At 41.0% G+C, this 21472-nt stretch overlaps 1 protein-coding gene across 1 annotated transcript in view; it reads left to right on the forward strand.

Moving 5' to 3' along the window:
* Window positions 1–21472, forward strand: part of sdk2b (sidekick cell adhesion molecule 2b) — a 211018-nt gene that overhangs the window by 160224 nt on the left and 29322 nt on the right. The window contains exons 5-19 of the mRNA XM_026316388.1: window positions 6355–6488; window positions 8812–8923; window positions 9185–9375; window positions 10632–10715; window positions 10894–11088; window positions 12426–12542; window positions 12928–13095; window positions 13503–13605; window positions 15321–15497; window positions 16530–16666; window positions 16952–17099; window positions 17981–18121; window positions 18960–19141; window positions 19753–19868; window positions 21002–21197. Coding sequence (XP_026172173.1) covers window positions 6355–6488; window positions 8812–8923; window positions 9185–9375; window positions 10632–10715; window positions 10894–11088; window positions 12426–12542; window positions 12928–13095; window positions 13503–13605; window positions 15321–15497; window positions 16530–16666; window positions 16952–17099; window positions 17981–18121; window positions 18960–19141; window positions 19753–19868; window positions 21002–21197 — 2201 coding nt within the window. The remainder of the gene's footprint in view (window positions 1–6354; window positions 6489–8811; window positions 8924–9184; window positions 9376–10631; window positions 10716–10893; window positions 11089–12425; window positions 12543–12927; window positions 13096–13502; window positions 13606–15320; window positions 15498–16529; window positions 16667–16951; window positions 17100–17980; window positions 18122–18959; window positions 19142–19752; window positions 19869–21001; window positions 21198–21472) is intronic.

Here is a 21472-nt window from a genome sequence, read left to right on the forward strand (position 1 = left end):
TTTTCAATATCTCCTACTTTCCCACTCTGTGCTTTTTACTCTTTTTCCTATCTCTTCTCATTGCCCCCTGCTCCTGCTATTCCTCCTCAGGTGTCATAACTTTAATTTGCAGGCTCTCCAGGGGTTCGTCTTGCCACTTCTGTCTGTGCTCTGCTTAATCACACCTCTGCAATAGAGGAGAGGGGGAAAACAGCCAGACCCAGAATAACTGTGGTAATCACCTCCAACCAATCTAGCAGCTAATAAAATTCACACTTCCTATGCAGGCTGTTGTACTTCAGCTGTATCTCTCATTGCACTGTGTTTACATTGACATTATGATCATGGTAGATTGGCCTACAGTGATCCAAAAATGGTGGCCAGGGTTTTTCCACAAACAAAACCAAATGTCATCATTTGAAGATGGTGAAGAAAGATGAAATTCTCATTGTGGGTGTGTTGTCACTAGCATCTCTTTAAACTTGTTATAACTGTTATAGCTGTTGATGTTCAACAATTTCATGTTATGTCAAATTATATCTAACTTTATTTTTGAGCATAAGAACTAAAACTTAAGTTTTTATATTTATTTATTTTTTTTTTATTATTGTGCTAAATTACCAATCAAGTCTTTTGTATTTTGTCGCCTTTAAAAGTGATCCAAAATTGAATAGTCTGCTGGAACTCTGATCTCAGGGTCCAGGAAGCATGTAAACACATATATTTAGTACAGTGTGAATACAACGCTCCACCAAGGCCCTGATTGTGTAAAGGAAACCCACAGAAACTTAGTAAAGACTGCGTTTTTGGTTCCCTGCTGCCAGTTTCCCCTGGCAAGACAGCGTCTCACTGTGGCACCGTGACTGCTCTCTCTTTGCCATGTGGCTTCTGCAGCTGTTGTTCTTGGCGTCGGGAAAGACTCCTGTGCTGCCGCTCACACTACACCCATAAACTTGCTGATTCACTTATTGCAGTGTTTCTTTTTCATGCCTTTTGGTGTGTTCTCCTCCTTCACTGTCTACGTTCAAGAAAATGTGTCCTTGTTTGACTTGATGCTGAAAAGTGCTACTAGGCACTGGTCTAACAGTGCTGCCCTTGTGTCAACCTCCTCACATCTTTGTTGTGTGATATAGAGCAGGATGCAAGGAGAAAAAGAACTTATTTAGCACTAAGTCATTATTCTTCCTTTATTGAATGGGAACGCACTGGCAGAGTCTTTTCCATTCAGCTAGCATGATTTGTTGTGTTATTTTGGAGACTTAATGTGGTGTATAATCAGAGGCTCCTTCAGTAAACACATTGGCCAGGAATTGTAGAGCTGCTGGCTCTTAGGCGAGTCTGCTGCTGGACGTAATGGTGGAGCCTGTCCTATCACTATTTCACCTCTGACAACAACTTACTACCTGCTACCAGGTTTTCTCTCCTAGAAACTTTTCATTGACACTAAGGCATGGATTTATCTGCATTACACTGAAAACAACCTTGTAGAGGTGTCTGTTAAGACAGAACATGGAGGAGCCTGACCGGGAGAAGTCAGTGGGAGGGCATCCCTGACACACACGCACACACACACATACTGCACTTCCCTTTAGTAATCTGCTGTAGCTACTGATCAATTAATGGCCCCTGCCTGTAATGCACAGGTCCTGTCAGTCTGCTATAGATTCTCCATTAGTCACAAGGACCAGTGAATAGCCAAGCCCTTTCTCTGCATTACCCTACGACCAACTGCCCAGAATTAGTCATGAACACAACAGTCTGCAGGTATAATAGTAAAGGGACGTCACAGAGACAGGACAACACAGAATGAATCTGTAAAATAATAATTTATCCAGAGTTGCAACAAATGACTATTTTGCTGATTAGTGTTTGGTCTATAAAATTGCTTCTTTTGTCTGAACAGTACAAAACCAAAGAATTGTGTTATTTAGCAGTTATATTTCATCATTTTGCTTAATACATCACTTAAAAGATTCATTGAGTTATAATTGTGGGTGTCCACTCAATACCTTGTGAGTGTAGACCAGCCATGTATCCATGCATGTGTCAGCTATTCAAATTTGGCACTGAAAGTTTGTTGCTCAGTTATTCAGATTTTTACTGAACTAAATAAGGAAACGTGATTTAGGTTTGTCTGTTCGTCTGTTTCGCTAAAAAACAAAACATTGAAACATCTTTATGTTCAGTGGTATATGTAACAAAACTAATAAAAAGGAGTTTACCTGGTCTGTGATCAAAATATTCAATTAATGATATAAAACAGAGAAAAACAAGCAAAATATTCCACTGAACTGAAAAAGGGTAACTTTTGGCATTTTGCTTGAAAAGAATGACAGAACTGTTAACAGTAGTTTCCAATCATCAAAGAATTGTTTCAGTTCTGGTGTTGATAGATTATCAGTGGATTGAGTTGGTGATGGATTCAGGAATAGCCTGTTTTGATGGGTGTTGTAAACCCTCTGGTTACTCAGCAAATCAAGGCTCATCATAAATGGCTGTGTATTTTAGATGTCACAGGTTGACCTTGCAGGGTATTTGAGCCATCAATTTTTCTTCACTGACATAGGTTTTCTGAATACTCACTCAACCATGCGCAGGCGCACAGCAGAATTGGAACAGTGAGCCACAAATCTCGAGTTCATGCCCCCGGTGAGAAAACAAGTGGCTGTTTTCATGAGCAACACTCTCTCCCCTCTTCTCATCTCTCTCACTCCTCCATCTCTCCATCCCCAGGAGCTGAGGCTTTTTCATCACAGGTCTGTTGAGCAGTAGGGCATACAGCCTGCTGCTTGCTCTCACTCCTTTTTCTGTCCCTAGCTTGCTTTTGCCTTCATCTGTCTACTGGCTGTGGTTTGACTCATACCTTAGCCAGCCATGTGAGCCGCTTGATCCCGCCATCCCCTCTGTCTCTCCTGGGGGAGGCCATCAGCCAACCGGGGCCATTTGTCTGCATGTAATGGAGGTCTGAGGCTGTGGAGCGAGGTTAGTCCCCTCACGGCCCAGCGGAGAGGGACAGCCACAACAGATGCCAAAACACTCCCGAGTGTGTGTGAGTGTGTGTTAGAACAGGCCCTGTCAAACAGTGTCAGTACTGGATTAACACGATACGATATGCATACATTAAGTAGTTACAAAATATGCTTTTAAGCTTGTGTTTCAGAATACAGAGTCCAGAGTTGTGTTTTTAATTAAAGAGAGCAACCCTGGATCATTGTTTATTTAATTTTGTAGTAATGTAATTTATTAGAAATAATCGAAATTAGAGAAGGAAAGGAGTTAGAGGCTACATTTAAACCTCCATCTCTCTATTTCAATCAAACATAAATCCTCATCATCATTATTGATTGAAGAGCTACAGAATCATTAAAATGCTGGTGTTCACTGAAAACCCACCCTTGATGCTAAGCATAAACAGATTGATCCACATGAAAGTAATTGCATTTAAGACTTCTTCTTGCTGCAAGCAAAACTGGAGTTGAACATAAAGCTATACAGTTGGCCGAGATGTTGCACAGCAGCTGTTAGACTCTCTTGTGGACTATAGCTCTTTCTGGAGAATTAGAATGGAAATAGAAGTTGGGTTTAAATAAAAAGAAAAAGTGTTCAAAGATACAGGAATAAACATAAGAACCGGGCAGAGACAGAGGCATGTTCACACATATCTGATTTGTCCAAATTTCTCAGCTCTGTGGCTTGACAAATCCCTGCACCGTGCAAGATACGTGGTAAGCCATCATTACAAGCAAGCCTTAGACAGCTGCTCACAACACCACTGAGAGATGGGGGGAGTTGAATAAGAATGACCAAAATGCATTTAGACAGAGAATGAGATGGATAAGAAAAAAACAACATGCTAAAACAAGATATTACTTCAGGACGCTGATCAAAAAAGTGAACATTTTCATTTTTTGTTTAACCAAATTCTTATCTCCCTCTTCCTGCTCCTTTGATATACATGTAGAACCATTCAGGATAATTGGCTTACTTTTAATTTGGTCCTGCATCATGTGGTCTTTGATCCCTGAGGTCTGGTGAGCACGGGGAGCTGCTGAACATGCTGTGTAACAAAGTTTTGTGTGACCCCCACTGCAGTAGCCCTGATTACAGGCTGAGAGGAGGGAATGCTCAGCAGGTGAGCATATTAAAATCAACTCACAAGGGAAAAAATTGTCCTTTGCTCCCAGTAACATTGATTAAACCAGGACTTGCTGTGTATGATGGTGAAATAGTAGTTACAATTTAGTTTTGCGGGTGTTTGGATGGGGTTATTGTGTAGAGATTGGTCTTAGGACAAAGAAATTAAAAAAGAGGAAAAAGATTGTAAGTTCACCTCACATAGTTCTTGGCACTATCACAGAGAGAACAGACTGTCTGCCTTTATAACTTAACATTATTAGCCTCTATATTCATCTTCTAGAGTTTCTGAAGCTACAGGTAAAGAAGTTAAGCCCTGGATTGTGTCCTCATTTTAGAAAGGTCCTGGGAAGTCACACAAGATTCATTCTGCGCTTAGGACACTTCCGCTCTGCCCACATCCCCGAAGGGATCCATTATTCATGACTGTGCGTCCAGGATGTCACCACTCCAGCGAGTTAGCATTAAATATTTACCACAGATCATAAGCTGCAGCTATTGAGGCCTGCCAGCCCCTTTAAGAAGACTGTTTTCAGTTTCAGCATGCACAGGGAATCCCAAGTGAGCTCAGTGACTGGGGTTGCTTTCACATATTTGAAAATCAATCACTCCAGAGATGGATATCATAAGTCATCGTACTGTAAATTCTAATAGCACAGGTACCTTTATGCAGCCTACACAGCATATCACACTCTGCTGTGTCAAATGTTTTTCTGCATGCCTCTCCGGAGCTGCAGTGTAAGTTTGAAAAGGTTTGGCCACAGCTTTATGTATTTTCCTGTACAGACCTGCGAATATTTTTCTCTATTTGAATCTCTTTTTCTCAGTTTGTCATCAGCTCTCTTGCGTCCTTGATAAGGCACAGCAGGTCCAATTACATTATGGTGGAAGGGGTGGAAGAAGAAGTGGATTGGGTTAGAATGAAGGAAGACAGAAAGTGGAGGTTATCAGCCATGAAGCAGCAAAAATGACAGAAATAGCCATTAGAAGATGTTTCATTTCAAATTTAGTTTTACCAGTGGTTTTGTTGATTTTATAGATTATATCTAAGAAAAACTAAAAGGTGGGAGCCACAAACATTTGAATGATACAGATTTGTTTTTCTGAAAATAGCGTTCAGAAAGACCACCCTTCCTGATCTTTCTCTAACTGGTTTATATTTTGTTGTTGAAAAGTACATGTATGTTCATCTGTGTCTCAAATCTTTTTTTTTTGTTTGTTGAATACGAGTTTATTCCCAAATGTGTGCAATATGTGCATGTTAATTCCTTTTTTGGTTTGGTAGTTGTGTGTCAGTTAAGACAGATGACCAGATATTACTTCTACACATTCAGCATCTTGTGGAATAGAGGTAGGAGTGGGAGGAAATGGTAGATGGAGGGATAAGACTAGAGGAAAAGATATATGTGGAGGAAGGCACCCAGTTGGAACGCGCTGTCTACCTCCAGATTGTTGAACAGGCACAGATAATAAGAAAATATTGATTGTAAACATAGTCAGAGGTCTGTAACGCCAGGTGGCAGGGAGGAGGGAGCAGGATTTCTCCCTCACTGGTTGCTACACTGATGAGGGAGGACTTGATAGAGACAACACGACACTAGGTATCAGCCCCTATAGGGCACCTGTTAAAAAATGGATCAGTGTTTATTTATTCTTGCATCATTTCAGCAGCTGACAAAGAAGATGCTATTGTTTTCTGCCAAAAGTGGTTGGTTGCCAAAATGCAGTCCACAGGAATCAGAGGGGTACAAATAGCCAATTAAATGTTCTGGGTTATTATGCAGGGCTATCATATTTTAAAATGGACCGTAAGGAGAAGTATGAACAGGGGAGGTTGTCAATATTTCTGCCTTGCTCAGTCAGCACCGGACATTGTTTACACATTGTAAATCGATATACCTAATGCTGCTTGAACTGTGTAATTAAAATGTAAAAATGTTTATTGCCCTTTTCTGCCATGCAATCAAGTGTGACCACACAACGAGACTTCGACCATCTTTAGCTGTAATTAGGCTACTTTTGAACTCTAAAAATGTACTATTGTTCCTAAGAAGCTTTCTTTGAACTCCTCGATCTTGAAAACGCACAGCAAAGAGTTTTTAAATTGCTGTATGTCAGTCAGTCTCACTGGACTCTGGTTCCCTATTGCGACTTCTCCTGCTCATTATTTCCCATATACAAAATGTCTTAACAGTACTTTTTAAAGATGCTAACAGTGTCATGTGCTTCTTCCCTCTGTAGTGCCATTACACTGGACAACACACTGGTCATCCTGTCCACAGTGGCACCAGATGCTGGGCGCTACTATGTCCAAGCCGTAAATGACAAAAATGGAGAGAACAAGACCAGTCAGCCAGTCACACTGTCAGTAGAGAGTGAGTAACCTCATACTGCAGTCGCCTGATTTTACCAGAAAAGGGGGCAGTGCTGGATGCACAGTGACCTCTCACAACATCAATTCACAACATCAACTTTTTTACTATTCCGCTTATTATTACAATTTCATATTATTTTTACAAAAGTAAATATTTCAATGCTGATTTTTACATTTCATTTTTACATTGATTTTCTTTTTGCTAAATCAACGAATCTAAGCAGCTCTGCTAATGTTGTCGGACATGTAAGAAGTTCAGCCTTTATGATCAGATTTCTTTTTGTGTGTGTGTGTGTGTGTGTGTGTGTGAAGACAGACAGGAGAAGGAAGCTAAAGCGGCATAGAGAGACTGTACTGCTGCCAAGTAGTTCTTAATATTCACCAGCTTTCTTAGCTGCCACAACAAAAAACACAAGATACACAAATCAAACAAATTCAGTTGGCTCCAGCTCAGCAGAGTGAAATATAAGAAGAGACCTAACAGACAGCATCTTATGACATGGTAGACTGGAGTTCAGTATGGAAGTGAATAAGGAGAGTGAGGGTAAGATATTACAGTTGACAACACAAGGGAGCAGAAATAGCCTGTGGCACATATGGAGAACAGTGACAGAGTTTATTATACTAGTGCTAGGACACACACACGCGCACACACACACACACACACACACACACACTCTCTCTCTCTCTCTCTGGTTCAGGTTAGATAGACAGCCTCACAGGAGGTCTCTACTCTGCAGGTCTCAGGAAATCATGCATTGCATTTACATGAACATTTTTGTGCACACATTTCACAAACACTGACACACAACTTTACTTAAACACATGGCTGTTCATGCTGCTGGGAGTGCCAGTACTGAGAGTTGGTTTGTGTTTGAGTCAGTGCGTGCTTTTCTCTGTATGTTTGCATGTATTTGTCAGTATCTGCTACAGCAGCTGTTCCTGCAGCAACACCTCTGACACTGTATTTCCCATGAGCTTTCTTGGCTCTAACAGCACATGTTTAAGACTTGGCTGCAGTGAAGGACAAGAAGAACTCTGAGGACATTAGTGTTGCTGGTGTTATCACCCAACCACACGGTAGACGAAATTTTAAAACTTGATTTGAACTTCAACAACACTAATCCCTCAAACTGGATTTTATGTTAAGGAACAGTTCAACATTTTCAGATGTATGCATATTTGCTCTCTTCTCAAGAGTGAGATGAAAGATTGATTTCAGGACTTTAGCTGTGTGTTAATTGTTGAACTGCATTCAGGATATGTTTAATTTAGCTTAAAAACATTTAGATATGTTTTTTTTGTAAAGCTTAAAAAAATACACATACTGTTCTGAAACTGAACACGTTGTACCTTAATGCACAAATTAACAGTTTCCTTAGATCCAGTCTTTATGCATGAGATTAATATTGATATTCTTATTGTGTTATTTCAAAATGTTTCATATTTCTTTATCTATACAATATCTCATTCAAGCGCCTATAGGTATGTCTGTCTAAAATATGCAGCAGAGTTTTCCTGGCACCTAGCGGTCAAACCTTGGCCTTGTTTAGGGTGTGTGTGTGTGTGTGTGTGTGAGGGTGTGTGTGTGTGTGTGTGTGTTTGTGTGTTTGTGTTTATGACTGCACACATGGCCTGTGTACAGCATTTAATGACCCAGGGTTGGTAAGATTGAGTCATGACAGCCCCTGTAGCTAATTCTGACGTGCAGCCACAAGCACACTCTTAGGGCATGATGGGATTGATGGATCAGTGTGAATATATCAGAGACATGACACATCTCAAGCAGCACACACACGCTTTGCTCTCACTGCCACAGGCTGTATGTCTCTGAAGCTCACAAAGCACACACACACGCAAGCAAACACACACAGGCATAAACTAGATTGCACATACAGAGTTTTATACACATATGAAAACTAGTGGATGTACACACACATGCACACATAGCAAGCGATTCACCCCTTCAGCTTCACGTTGGTCAGGAAGTATTTTTCTAACCTTGTTTCTGATTCTCCAACAGACATCTTATTATACACAGTCAGTGCACTGTCTCGTCCTGTTGAGCCCATCTCTCTGTCAGAACTCAGATACAGTGTGTGCAGTGGTCAGTTTCAATATTTCATGTTGATGAGGGCCCACATTGTGCACTGGGTGGAAATGAAATGTATAGGACACAACTGTCTAGACAACCCCACTAAATCTGCCAGTGGCCTCACCGCATTCTGTCTCTATTAAATATATCTAGGTCTGCCTATCTATATCAAGATCCCTGCTCCCTGTTTAGCTTCTGCATGTGTGGTAATGTCTGTTTATCCGTTTAGATGTGGGAGGTCCAGCAGATCCCATTGCTCCCACCATCGTCATCCCTCCCAAGAACACTAGTGTGGTTACAGGCACATCAGAGGTCACGATGGAGTGTGTGGCCAATGCCAGGTAAACGTCCTGCAGAGCCATAGAGCAGTTTGTTAAGGGTTAGGCCACTGAACTCACTGAGGATAGTCCAGAACAGGAGATTTTATAGGGAGTATTAAAATTCCAACACAAACTGTTCACATCAGGCCGTGGATGTTATACTTAGTATAAGTTGAACATTAGACAATCACAAATGTTGATGATTGGTTGTTTTGTGATCGATATAAAGGCCAGTAAGATGTGTGTGAGGACACTTGTGACACACTGCTTTTCCCTCTGTAGACCTCTTATCAAGCTGATTATCTCTTGGCGTAAAAATGGTGTGAAGGTGAACAGCGGTCTGAGTGACTTCAGCCGCAGGCTGACCATCCTCAGTCCTATGGTGACCGATTCTGGCTACTACGAGTGTGAGGCCGTTCTCCACAGCAGCAGTGTGCCCTCAGTCAGCGCTGGGGCTTATCTGCATGTACTTGGTAAGTACTATAAGCTCAAATTAATCTTTTACTTTTCTTCCCCGTTATCATTTAGTACTTATAGCAGGGCCACTGAAATCTTGCCACAAATATGCACATTTGTTGCCGACAGTATCTTCCTGCTACACTCGATAATAATTACAGACCAATTCACACATATTTTTTTTTTAGAGAACAACGGTAGTATTTCAGACACTTAGCATTCACAGATAAGTGAATGTCTACTTATCCATTCAGCTTTAATCAGACATTGTATTGCAAGTATTATTTGAGCCATTTTCATGGTGGTACCTGTGGGCAAATGCACATATAGGAAAAAAAGTACAAGCATTAAAGAAATTTACTCCTAATCCAAATGAACCTCAATGGAAAAGCTTCAGTCTTCTTCTGCCAAGTCAAAATAAAGTTCAGTTATCCCTTTTTATCACCCAGACTTCGTTTGCATTTTGATATTTCCTTGAAATACTTCTCCTTTTGTATAATATGTGTTTTTCTAGTTTCACAATTTTAGAATTTGGAGCACTTTTCCTGACTTGCTTTTATTATCTCATTTTTCTTTAATGTTTACCTTACCTTGGGTATAAAGAGAGAATCATTTGAATAGTTATAATGCATAATTGCTCCACTTAGCATCGGCATGACAATATAAATGAAAAAGCAGTGTTTCTACATTTAGCTACATATATCAGGCACATGTGTGGGATTAAACATAGCATTGAGGTTTGTGCAAAAGAACTGCTATGAAATCGATATAATTATTACCAGCTTTACTGTATGAATGCATGAAGGTATAGCTGTGAAGTCATAAGGCAGTGAGGGTAAAGTGTTATTGATTTAAAAGGGAGAAAGCTAATGGTTGGCCTCAAGAAACTGTTTAATAGCATTGCTTGAGTCACTTTCATTCCATCGCAGTGAAACACTTTGATGTGATTCAAAGCACAAGGTGTGGTGAACTTTTCCCTTGATATGGCTAACTGAGGTTTTCCTCTCCCCATGAGCCAAAGGGACACATTTAAACCACTGCAGAATACCAAATAGTCATTTCTTTAATCAAGCCACTGTATAATCTCATTATTTTCATGTGTCCTATGAAATGCAAAATGAATACAGTTTTAAGACCACACAAGTTATAACTTTTTTAACATACTTTGTGAGCTGTGGTGATTACAACTGTAAATCTGCAAACTTGCTTCTTATTTTATCTCTTCATCCTCCTGTTTTTTTTTTCGTTTTTTTTTTGTCACTCTTTCCCTCAGAGCCACCGCAGTTTATAAAGGAACCAGAAAAACACATTACTGCTGAGATGGAGAAAGTAGTGGATATTCCCTGTCAGGCACGAGGTGAGCAGTGTGTGTGTATGAAAGTCTCTATTTTAGTACAAGAAAGTCGGAGCATATTATGCAGTCCCTGTCACAATAATCTTATTATAGCATCATTGAAACATTTTTGAATTTAAGTTATTACTGACAAAAGAGAAGTATGACTTCCTGTCAGTAATCCTTCACCCATCCTCTGCAGGGGTACCCCAGCCAGACATTGTGTGGTACAAGGATGCTTTCCCCATTGATCCAGTAAAGATGCCCAGGTACAGGGTCTTGGTGGGAGGCAGTCTGCAGGTCAATGGCCTCTTGCCTGATGACACCGGGATGTTCCAGTGCTTTGCCAGAAATTTGGCCGGAGAAGTTCAGACCAACACTTACTTGGCTGTTACAAGTGAGTGCCCAAGCAGCTCCTGCAGAATTAATTTTGCACATATTATTACTGCTATTAAAATCCTGTGTTCTGTTAAATTTTAGCGTTAACTGTTTTTACGGGCTAGTGGTAAACCCTTATACAGCTCTTTCAAAGCTCTTGTCAGATTCAGGAAAGACTAGGTATAATTGCTTTACAAACAGAAAGCAATTCCAACCTGGACAAAAGCAGAGGCAAGTTAATGCTTTAAACTGACTTCTGTTGATTTGCCTCTATTTTTATATCTATCAGATATCCATCCATCCATCCATCCATCCATCCATCCATCCATCCATCCATCCATTATCTATACCGGCTTAGTCCTATTTAGGCTCACAGGGATCTACAGGATTTGTAGTCTGATGACAATATTGACAGAGGTGGGACTAATCAGTAACCATGTCAAACATCACTAAGTGAGTGAACATATCTAGGAGACGTGTATAGTAGTGTTTGTTTTTCTCAGAGCTTTTCTTATATAAACTGACAACCAGCCCTACAATGTGGTTTGCATTAGAACAAAAATGCTCAGCCATAACATGTTTACTGCCTGACTCTGATCACTCCATGAGCTCATGCCACTGCTGGAATTTGAAAATCACTGGTAATTTTACTCTCACTGTGCATCTCTTTGGAAAGTTTGTGACATCTAATTTTCTTGACTTTGTCTCAGTTCCTGCTGCCTTCACTGTACGCTGCACCACGTTATCAGAATTCATGATATTCTCTCTCTCACTAACTCACCTCTTCATCCCTATCTCTCTCTTTCTCTCCTTGACACTGTCTGCTCTTCTTCTCTCCCCTCCTTCCAGATCTCATCTTATCATCTGCCTTGTCCTCAACATGTTCACGTCCCCACTTCTCCCTCTGACCTGAGATCAGCACTGCACCTATGACAAACTCCCTGTTCGTCCTCTGGGGAGTGATACACTTTTCTGTCATCCTGAAAAAGCTTTGATTTATTGCATATCACAAATAGGGATTTTCGTTATCTACATTTTGCCTACTCTTTCTGTCTATTCTTCTTCCTCAATCTTTTTCCTTCTTCCTCCCAGTATATCTGCTATCTCTCTGGGTGCAAAAAATAGACCAGCAGCAGGCAGTTGTGACACTAAGGTGAAAGCTGTGTCAATCCGTAAAGAATTAATGGGACAATGCATTGAATAAACGCTGAGATGCAGCAGGCTGCTGCTTACCAAAAATACATTTGAAGTGGGGTTTTGCCGCAGATGGTTATTTTCTCACCTCTATAACCAGCTTACCTTCTCTTATTACTGTACTGAGCTATCTCTTTATTCTCTGTGTTTGTCTCCCCTCAGGCATTGCTCCAAATATCACAGCCGGACCCTCTGACAGCACCGTGATCGACGGCATGTCAGTCATCCTGCACTGTGAGACCTCTGGAGCTCCGAGACCAGCTATCACCTGGCAAAAAGGTCTCTGTTACACACACGCACACACACACACCCTCACACACACACACACACACACACACACACACACACACACACACACACACACACACATGTACATACCTAGGGATTACGATGTCTGTTTTCTATTACATGTGGCACCAGTTTGCCATGGCTTAACAAATAAAGCCTGATTGGATTCCTTTGCCAGGATTTACTTAGCATTGGGCTTTTCATGTTTGCATCCCAATAGCAGATCAGGAAAACATTGCCCTTGTTGTTCTTCACGATCTGCCTTCCTCTCTGTCTCTGAATGCCTCATTTTTTCTCCCCCCTCCATTGTGTCTGCCTTTTTAATGTATCTCCTTTCTCATCTGTTTCTTTTTTTGTACCTATTCACACTCCTAAGGTGTGCGTGTGTTGGCCAGTGGCTCAGTCCAACTGCCCCGATTCACACTGCTCGAATCAGGAAGCCTGCTCATCTCTCCCTCACACATCTCAGATGCTGGGACCTACACTTGCATGGCGAGCAACTCTAGGGGCATCGACGAGGCGTCTGCTGATCTTGTGGTCTGGGGTGAGTGTGCAGGCGTTGGATTGAAAAGGTCTTTGACATTCTTTTAAAAACTCACACGCACACACCTTGTGTTGTAAATGCCCAAGTGATCCCTCACATTCATTCCTGTGAGACAAAAACAGGAACTTAACAGTGGTGGGGTTTTATTTTGAGAAATGTCTGTTTAGCAGAGGTTGAGAAATCCTTTCAGATACAAAACCACTTTTCGCCAGACGCCATCACAGAACAAAATACAGAACAGCAGCATGTCATTTCAGCTGGAATTAGTTTTCAAAAATTTGTTTGTCTTTTTTCTGATATTGTTCTTCTCAGAGATAGCATTTTATATGCAGTTTTCTCTTTTTTCTTTTTCTTCACTTTCTATATCTAACTGTTGCTTTTTCTCTGTCTGCGTTTTGTCTCCACAGCTCGCACCCGAATTACCACCCCCCCACAGGACCAGAGTGTTATCAAAGGAACTAAAGCCATTATGACCTGTGGAGTCACACATGACCCCAGTGTAACTGTCAGGTAGGGATACATTCACAAAGTATTATTTAAATTAGTTGTATTTATATAGCATGATTTATACTGTTTATTACTTTGCTAGAAGAAATGTCATGAAGTGCTATAAATAAAGACAATAAAAGACAAAAGCAATAGAGATCAAATAGAGGTGCAATAAAAAAGTAATAAAAAAAAGTAAAATAAAAATAAAGCAGTCTCAGCAGTAGGTCTTGTGCTGCTTTTTAAAGGTTAAGGCTGTTAATATTCTACATTTTTCATATTGCCAACAAATGAAAAGACTAAACAATGTGTTAGTCTGGCTCAGTAATTTATGGCTTCCTTTTTAACTGTTATTTCTTAAATCGGCTGAGCAAAAACATTTAGCAAATGTTGCTAAGGAAAGTGTATTTTCTGAGCCATGTGTTAATACACGTTTGATGCACTGTTAAGTATTTACAGCAGCAGGACAGTTCATATAAGATCAACTCACCACCCAGTGTGTGTCATGGATGTTTTCATGGTTTCAGTTTGATTGTTTGATTTTTACTGTAGATATGTTACTAAAGATGCTTCATCATTTGCTAATACTTGCTGTTTTAATAGTTTTTGTTAAGTAGTCATTTACAGTCTGAGCACAAAGTGTTAATGCTGTAGGTCCCCCACAGGAATGTTATGGGTACATGCATAGAAATACTGGCACCACTGCTCAAACACAAAACGCTGTGCTAGACTTGTGACCTGGACATGCAGTTTGTACGAAACACTGAGATATGTTGAACATGTATACATATATGCATAACATAAACATATATACATGCAGTGCAGCTCTGATGGTGAGTTTGAAGAATCAGAGGGTCGAAGGATTAAATACCTCACTAACAACACATCACAGTTCACATTACAGCAGGTAGTCACTAAATTATGAAAGCCAGTTTTTGGACATCTGGGAGGACCCCACTACTTATGCGTTTGGTTATATTCTGAATAACTTCATTATATTTCAAATACAATATTATATATATAGTGTTCAGAGTGAGTCTGTGTTGTCAAATGGTGGTTATAAGTTTAGATGCTCAGTATCAACCAGCTCATGTTGATCTTCAGGTGTTATTGATGGTAAACAGTGTTTGTTTGTTTTTTTTTTTTTGATATATTGTGATTATGTCTCACTTTTATTATGAAGAATATATTCTTGGTCACACATGCTGTGCTGCCAAGTCTGGGTACAGTGAGGGTGCTGCAGTTCTGCAGGGTGCAGTGAATGGAGACATTTCCAGATTTCCCCAAAATGTCCTAAGCCTTATTTAATACTGCTTAGAGCAAATGTGGGTTGGTTCACACTACCTCATTACCAGTTAGGTCAAGTCTAATCCTTCCTTTGTGGTCTTTTTGAAAAAGAATAAGTCTGTCAACCTGAGCCTGATTCTGTCCATTATGACGCCTGGTTTCTGTGTTTTCTTTGGGTTAGATTGTCAAAATTGAAACTAGAGGAAGCTTTCACTGTTTGATTTTGTTTGCTGGGTGCACATTTTTAAAATCTGTAAAACAAAAATTGTGAGTAAAATTAGATTTTCACTTACAGTCATTAATGTCATACGTCTGTCAAACATCTGAATAACACCCAGATTGACAAATACCACACTATCCTTTTAAAAAGTAATATTGTCCATGTGATGTTGATAGCGGTAGTGATGAAGATGATAACAACAGCCCAGCTGACTGATGACTTTGTGTTACAGGCATGTCTGGGAGAAAGATGGCTCAATGATCAACGTCCAGTCTATTCCTCGCATCCGACTGGATTCCGATGGGACCCTCCACATCTCCCAGACCTGGTCAGGTGACATAGGCACATACACGTGCAGAGTCACATCTGTTGGCGGCAATGACTCCCGCAGCGCACACCTCCGCGTCAGGTAACCCTGCTTACTTTAATCACCTGCTATTTTCTTCTTCTCCTTTTTCTCTAACACAATCTTGCAGAGCAGATACACGGAAGAAGAAGTTCCTTTGCAGCAAACAGGGCACACATAGACCCACACATACATGTACGCACACACACACACACACACACACACACACACACACACAGAAGGACCAGACATGCACCTAATTCCACCAACCTTTCACCACTATTCTGTCTGTTCTTATTGACACCTCTGACTCATTTCCACTTAATGACACCTGTTATTCCTCACCTCCCCTGTCCTCATTCTCACCCAGCACACTTCCAGCCCCAGGGGAACCCCTTCTCTATTGTCTATGTGCGACACACACACACACACACACACACACACTTACACTCTTACAAACACCTTTTGATTGTTTTTGTCATGTCAAACTGTCTCTTTCCCTAAAACATTGCTTGCTAGTGTTGTACTTCGGTACTCAGTGAGTCACTGCACCAAGGGTAAAGTGAATAGGAATGACAACTTGTTTTCCAAACTGACTGACTGACTGATTATCTTTGTCTTCCTTTGTCCCCCTATCAGTGATCACATTGCCTGACTGCCTTTTGACAGTTACTGCCTATATCTGTTCACTGCTATAAGATTTATCTATTAATCAGTCTTATCTGTGCTTATCTGAATTTATGACTAAATGAATTAATGATCCACAGCTTTGGCCTCATTTATTCATGTCTTTGTCTGCATTTTCTCCCTATTTGTCTCCTTATGCCTTTCAATTCATTTCCCCCTCTGGTGATACCTATCTCATTTTGTTTGCCTGTATGTCCGTCTTGACAAGGAACCATCTTTGCTGTCTTGTCTCAACACATTTCATCACCCGTCTAACTGATCTCTCTGTTATAAAACATTCAGCTTTACTTTAGATTTGAACAGCAGGGAGAGGAACAAAATGCCCAGCAACTTTCTGGCTCTGCAGAGGATTTGCTGTGGTAAAAGAGATTCTTTTATTTATCAAAGTTGTCCCGCTGTTCCCTGCAGGCAGCTGCCCCATGCCCCAGAAAACCCTACAGCCGTGCTGAGCACATCTGAGAAAAGAGCCATCGACCTAGCCTGGGCCAAGCCTTTTGATGGCAACAGTCCTCTCATACGCTACATCCTGGAGGTTTCTGAGAACAGTACGTCACGTTATATCTAGTCTTTTAAAGCCACGCATCCACCTATTGCATCCTTCTTTACTGTCTGTGTTTCATATCCTTTCTGCCAGTTGACAGCACCTTTCTTCTTTTTTTCTCAGCGTGACTTAATGACTTTGAATTTTAAAAGGTGACCTACAAATATAATCTGATTCCTCACAAGAATGTTTCTTTTTAAGGGGTGTTCAGGTGAATGTTTAGCATACCGATGCTCAAGAAGCATGTCCATGTGTGACAAGTTGTAAAACTTGATCGTATTTGTTGCAGATGCTCCTTGGGCCATCCTGTTGGCCAATATTGAGCCAGAGTCCACTGCAGTGACCGTCAATGGCTTGATCCCAGCGCGCTCCTATCAGTTCCGACTTTGTGCTGTCAATGATGTGGGGAAGGGACAGTTCAGCAAAGAGACAGACCGGTAAGCTACAGACAGATATTTAGGATTGGGACATCCCTACTTTTCAATATGGAAAAGCAAGGTTTTTTCCATGGTTTCAATTCACTCCTGTCATTGTAAGGTTCGTTCAGCACATTGTTTAACTGCAGTAGCAGCGTGCATTGGTAGAAATGTCCAACATTAAGAATCACGTGGAACTGAACTTAGTGTATAGTACACAGTGCTCTTAAAATCTGTTTCCTAGACAACCAGTTTGACTGATCCTTTCAGTCAAGAGTCGGTGAAGAGGGATATACAAGTAAGCCTACCAAAGCGGATACACACACAAACATGCATAGTCACATGTAAACACACATTCACACACACAAACAGCCGCTTGCTCTCACATTCTGAAAGCTTCAGGAGGGATTTAGGGTTTAGGCGAGCTCAGGTTTGGCCTCTCTGTTGCCTGACACAACTTCAGGCACTTGTTCCCCCCACCCTCCCCGTCCAACCCGCCTCCCTCCACCACTAGTCACTCACGCTGCAAGCTCCCTAGCCAGAGGAGCGCCACAGGGGGCTCACTTTGTGTGTTGCAGGGGGCCTGGCACCAAATGCTCTGCTACACCATTTGGTACTAAGTCACCGCCATTGATCTCACTCTCATATGCACCTTCTCCTTATGCAATCAGGGTGTTCTGTCAGGGCAAAAATAGTATTTAAGTGGTGGAATACCAAAGAGACTCTATGGTGGGCACTACACATATTTTAGGAGGCAAAAACACACAAGAAATGGTCAGAATATTTAAGGAAGGAAGTGGAATGGGTAGAAACAGAAACAGTGTTTGTACTTACTGCTTCAGTTGAAATTGTACATTTTCATTTTACATGCATGCATGTGTGTCTTTGTGTGTGTTCTGCAGTGTCTCTCTCCCAGAGGAGCCCCCCAGTGCTCCTCCTCAGAACGTCATTGCTAGTGGTCGGACAAATCAGTCCATCATGATCCAGTGGCAGCCACCACCAGAAAGTCACCAGAATGGCATCCTCAGGGGCTACACTGTCCGGTAAGATCCCTGCTCACTGAGGCTCATTTAGCATGAGGAAAAATAATTTAACAGAATAATGCAATATGTTGATATTAGGGAAAATTATGTAAATGTGCACATCTATGTAACATCTGGTGTTATCTAATATTTGTCAGTGGTTGAATGGTTTTATTTTTAAAATGTGACCTTGAAAATGCATTTTTTTTAAACTTTCTATATGAAACAAAGAAATATAAAGCCATTGTGCAATAAAGTTGTAACCTTATTACACAGTACTCCTTCACATAGTACTGTATGATACCCACCCCCCAAGTGTTCTTCATCCATCTGCTTCTGTTTTTCACTTAAAGTTTAATCCATTATATTACTATGGAAAACTACTGAAATAAAATCACACACACTTTGCTTCACTTAAGAACCCTCACAGTGTCCATTTATAATTTAGTCAGAGAAAATTAAAATATAATGACTGGTTTCACTTCAAAAACTTTAGCTGGGCAGAGTCAGCAATATGCTAAACTGACTGTAAATCCTGTAAACATGTAATTAGTTAGGTTTTCTGTCAGCCTTTTATTCATTACATCCAAATGAAACAGCAGGTGTTTTTCAGGCAACAGTCAGTGCCATCAATGGGTTTTAATTGATTGTTTGCTGGTGCTTTGTGTCCCCCTAGCAGGAAGCAAAGTGTACTGCAGGTTTTGGCTCAAATAATGTCCTGCACTGTAGCCACTTTGAAAAAGAACCATCTAAATTCCAAATTCAGATTAGAAACATCCACATGTTGCTATTGATTTTAATTTCTGGCAAAGTCCTTCAAAAAATCATTTAAAATTCCTATACTGGATCTGTATCTTAGGTACCGTCTCACTGGGCTACCTGTGGACTACCAAATCAAGAACATTTCCAGCCCAGATGTGACCAACCTGCTGCTGGAGGACCTCATCATCTGGACTAACTATGAGATTGAGGTGGCTGCCTACAATGGGGCCGGTCTGGGCACTTTTAGCCATAAAGTCACTGAGTGGACTCTGCAGGGAGGTGAGCATTCATATCATCATGTTATTAAGAAATCTGAGCTGATATGCTGAGTGTTTTCTGTTTTTAATTAAATGTGTCATTTTAAATGAATCTGCTTTTAAATGTGTTAAATCTAATCAAACTGTACTTTAAAGTATCATGAATATGCATTTTGAATAAATTTGGGAAGCGATACTCTGCAGTGTTGCAATGCAATGTTGTTATTACACACTAACATAATTCTTCCATAAAGCATCCGGTTTTATGGATCTGAACAAAATAATCTCTAAAAGCGAATGCTGACCCCTGTACAACAATATTACCTTTAGCTCTTTGTCGTAAGGACCACACAAAGGTGTAACATCCTCTAAGATCCATAAGAAGCTCACACAGACAGCCCCACAGAGAGCCCTGGTATTAGGTGTTAGTGTCATCAGACAGAGAGTGATGGCAGTATCTGCCCTGACCTGTGCAGCAGCGATCAATACTCACATCAAAATAGATTCACGGAGACTTCTAGCCGTCAACTGAAAGGCGCGCTGACGCCTTTGTTTTTTGCCTTTCTACTTCATTCTTTTCTTTCTTTTCCTTTCCCTTGTTCCACTTTTTCTTCTTCTCATCATCCATCCCAGTACCCACTATCGCCCCCGGGAACGTGCAGGCCGAGTCGGTCAACTCTACAGCTATCCGTTTTACGTGGACAGCCCCAAACCCTCAGTTCATCAACGGCATCAACCAGGGCTACAAGGTCAGTAACTGCCGCAGAGCTATCACCACCAGCCATCACGTCCATTGACAGAACTGTCAGAGCTGAAGTTGTAGTATTGCATATCCTGTGTAGCAGGAGGGAGAGAAAAGCCAAGGGGCAAAACATATTTGGTGCCACTGTGAACAATAGACTGGGTTCACCCATTTGTCAGTCGGAGGTCATTCTATTTATCTTTGCAACCATTTTTCATATGTTTTATTGTGAAGCTGCGTGCACATAATGATGAATGTCTTCATTATTTTGTCATGGGGTCTTGAAAGTAGTCCATCTCTGTCTATTGTGTATACTTCACTGAAAAGAAGGGTATCATAAAGCCACCTCCATAGGGTAGTTCTCTTTTTTCCGTTGACTCTATTGAGGCTTAATTATGCCATTGGTTTTTTTTTTCTCTCATGCTTTTGTCTGTCTCTTTTTGTCTTTTTCAGTGGCGCTCCACAGGCCTTACTCAGCTGGGTGGAGGGGCCACTGTACAAACTCAATCTGAATTTTAAATATCAGGTTTCCTCTGGGGACATACTTAAGTGTCAGTAAGGAAAAGAGAAACAGACAAAGTGAAAAGTGATAGAATCTGAGGTAAATGATGAAATTCAGGGATTAAGTGGAAAAAAGTGGCACACAGTCAAGCATCTATCTGTCTGACATCCTTTTGCCAACTTCCCTGGAAGCTTTCTCAGCACTCTATAAACTGGAAACGAACCCAATAGATATGCCGTTGAGACTCATTACCTAAGGACCCACTTGATCAAACCAGGTCCCATTTGTAGTTGCTGTATGGTCTGCAGTCAACATGCATGATGGGATGCGATCATTCCTCGCTTGTGCCTTGGCTCTCGCTTACTCTCTCAGACTTAGTGTATCTATTTAGCCATTCCCTCCCAGTCAAAACCTCTTCAGGGCATCTTTCTAAATATATCTGCAAGAACTGTGATGCCAAATAACTCCCCAGAGTTGCTCAGCACTACTGGAGAGAGACACTACAGTTAGTTTAGTGAGAATAAATGTGTGAGAATTATTGCATGTAAATGATTAGCGGCTTTATTTTGGGCTGTCTGGTACTTTTTTTCACACTTTTTTTCACGCTTACTTTCTTCTTTTTGTTTGTCTTGTTTTAGTTGCTGGCCTGGGAGCCTGGAAGAGACAAAGATGTTTCTATAGTAACAGTACGACCCAACTTCCAGGACAGCGTCCATGTGGGATATGTGACAGGTCTGAAGAAGTTCACTGAGTATTACACCTCTGTGCTGTGTTTCACTACACCCGGAGACGGACCCCGCAGCCCGCCCAAAGCAATAAGGACACATGAGGATAGTAAGTGACATTCCTTCCACAGTCTTCTCTCTCCCGTGGTGGCGATGGGACACAAGCATCTCACTCTAACACATCCTCTGGGCAAGATCTATTATTCATGCAGAACGAAGTTGTAGAGAAGTGCTAATGAATGAGTATATTATGCACCCAGCCAGGATCATCATAATTGGAACTTAGTTTCCTTAGAGATTATTGGTTAAGCTTTAAAAACTCTTAATTTTCCACAGTTTATCATCAGTTTTTTTCAACAATTATCCTTTTCACTAATTTGGTTA

This window comes from Mastacembelus armatus, chromosome 19 (assembly GCF_900324485.2).
Source record: "Mastacembelus armatus chromosome 19, fMasArm1.2, whole genome shotgun sequence".
NCBI lineage: Eukaryota > Metazoa > Chordata > Actinopteri > Synbranchiformes > Mastacembelidae > Mastacembelus > Mastacembelus armatus.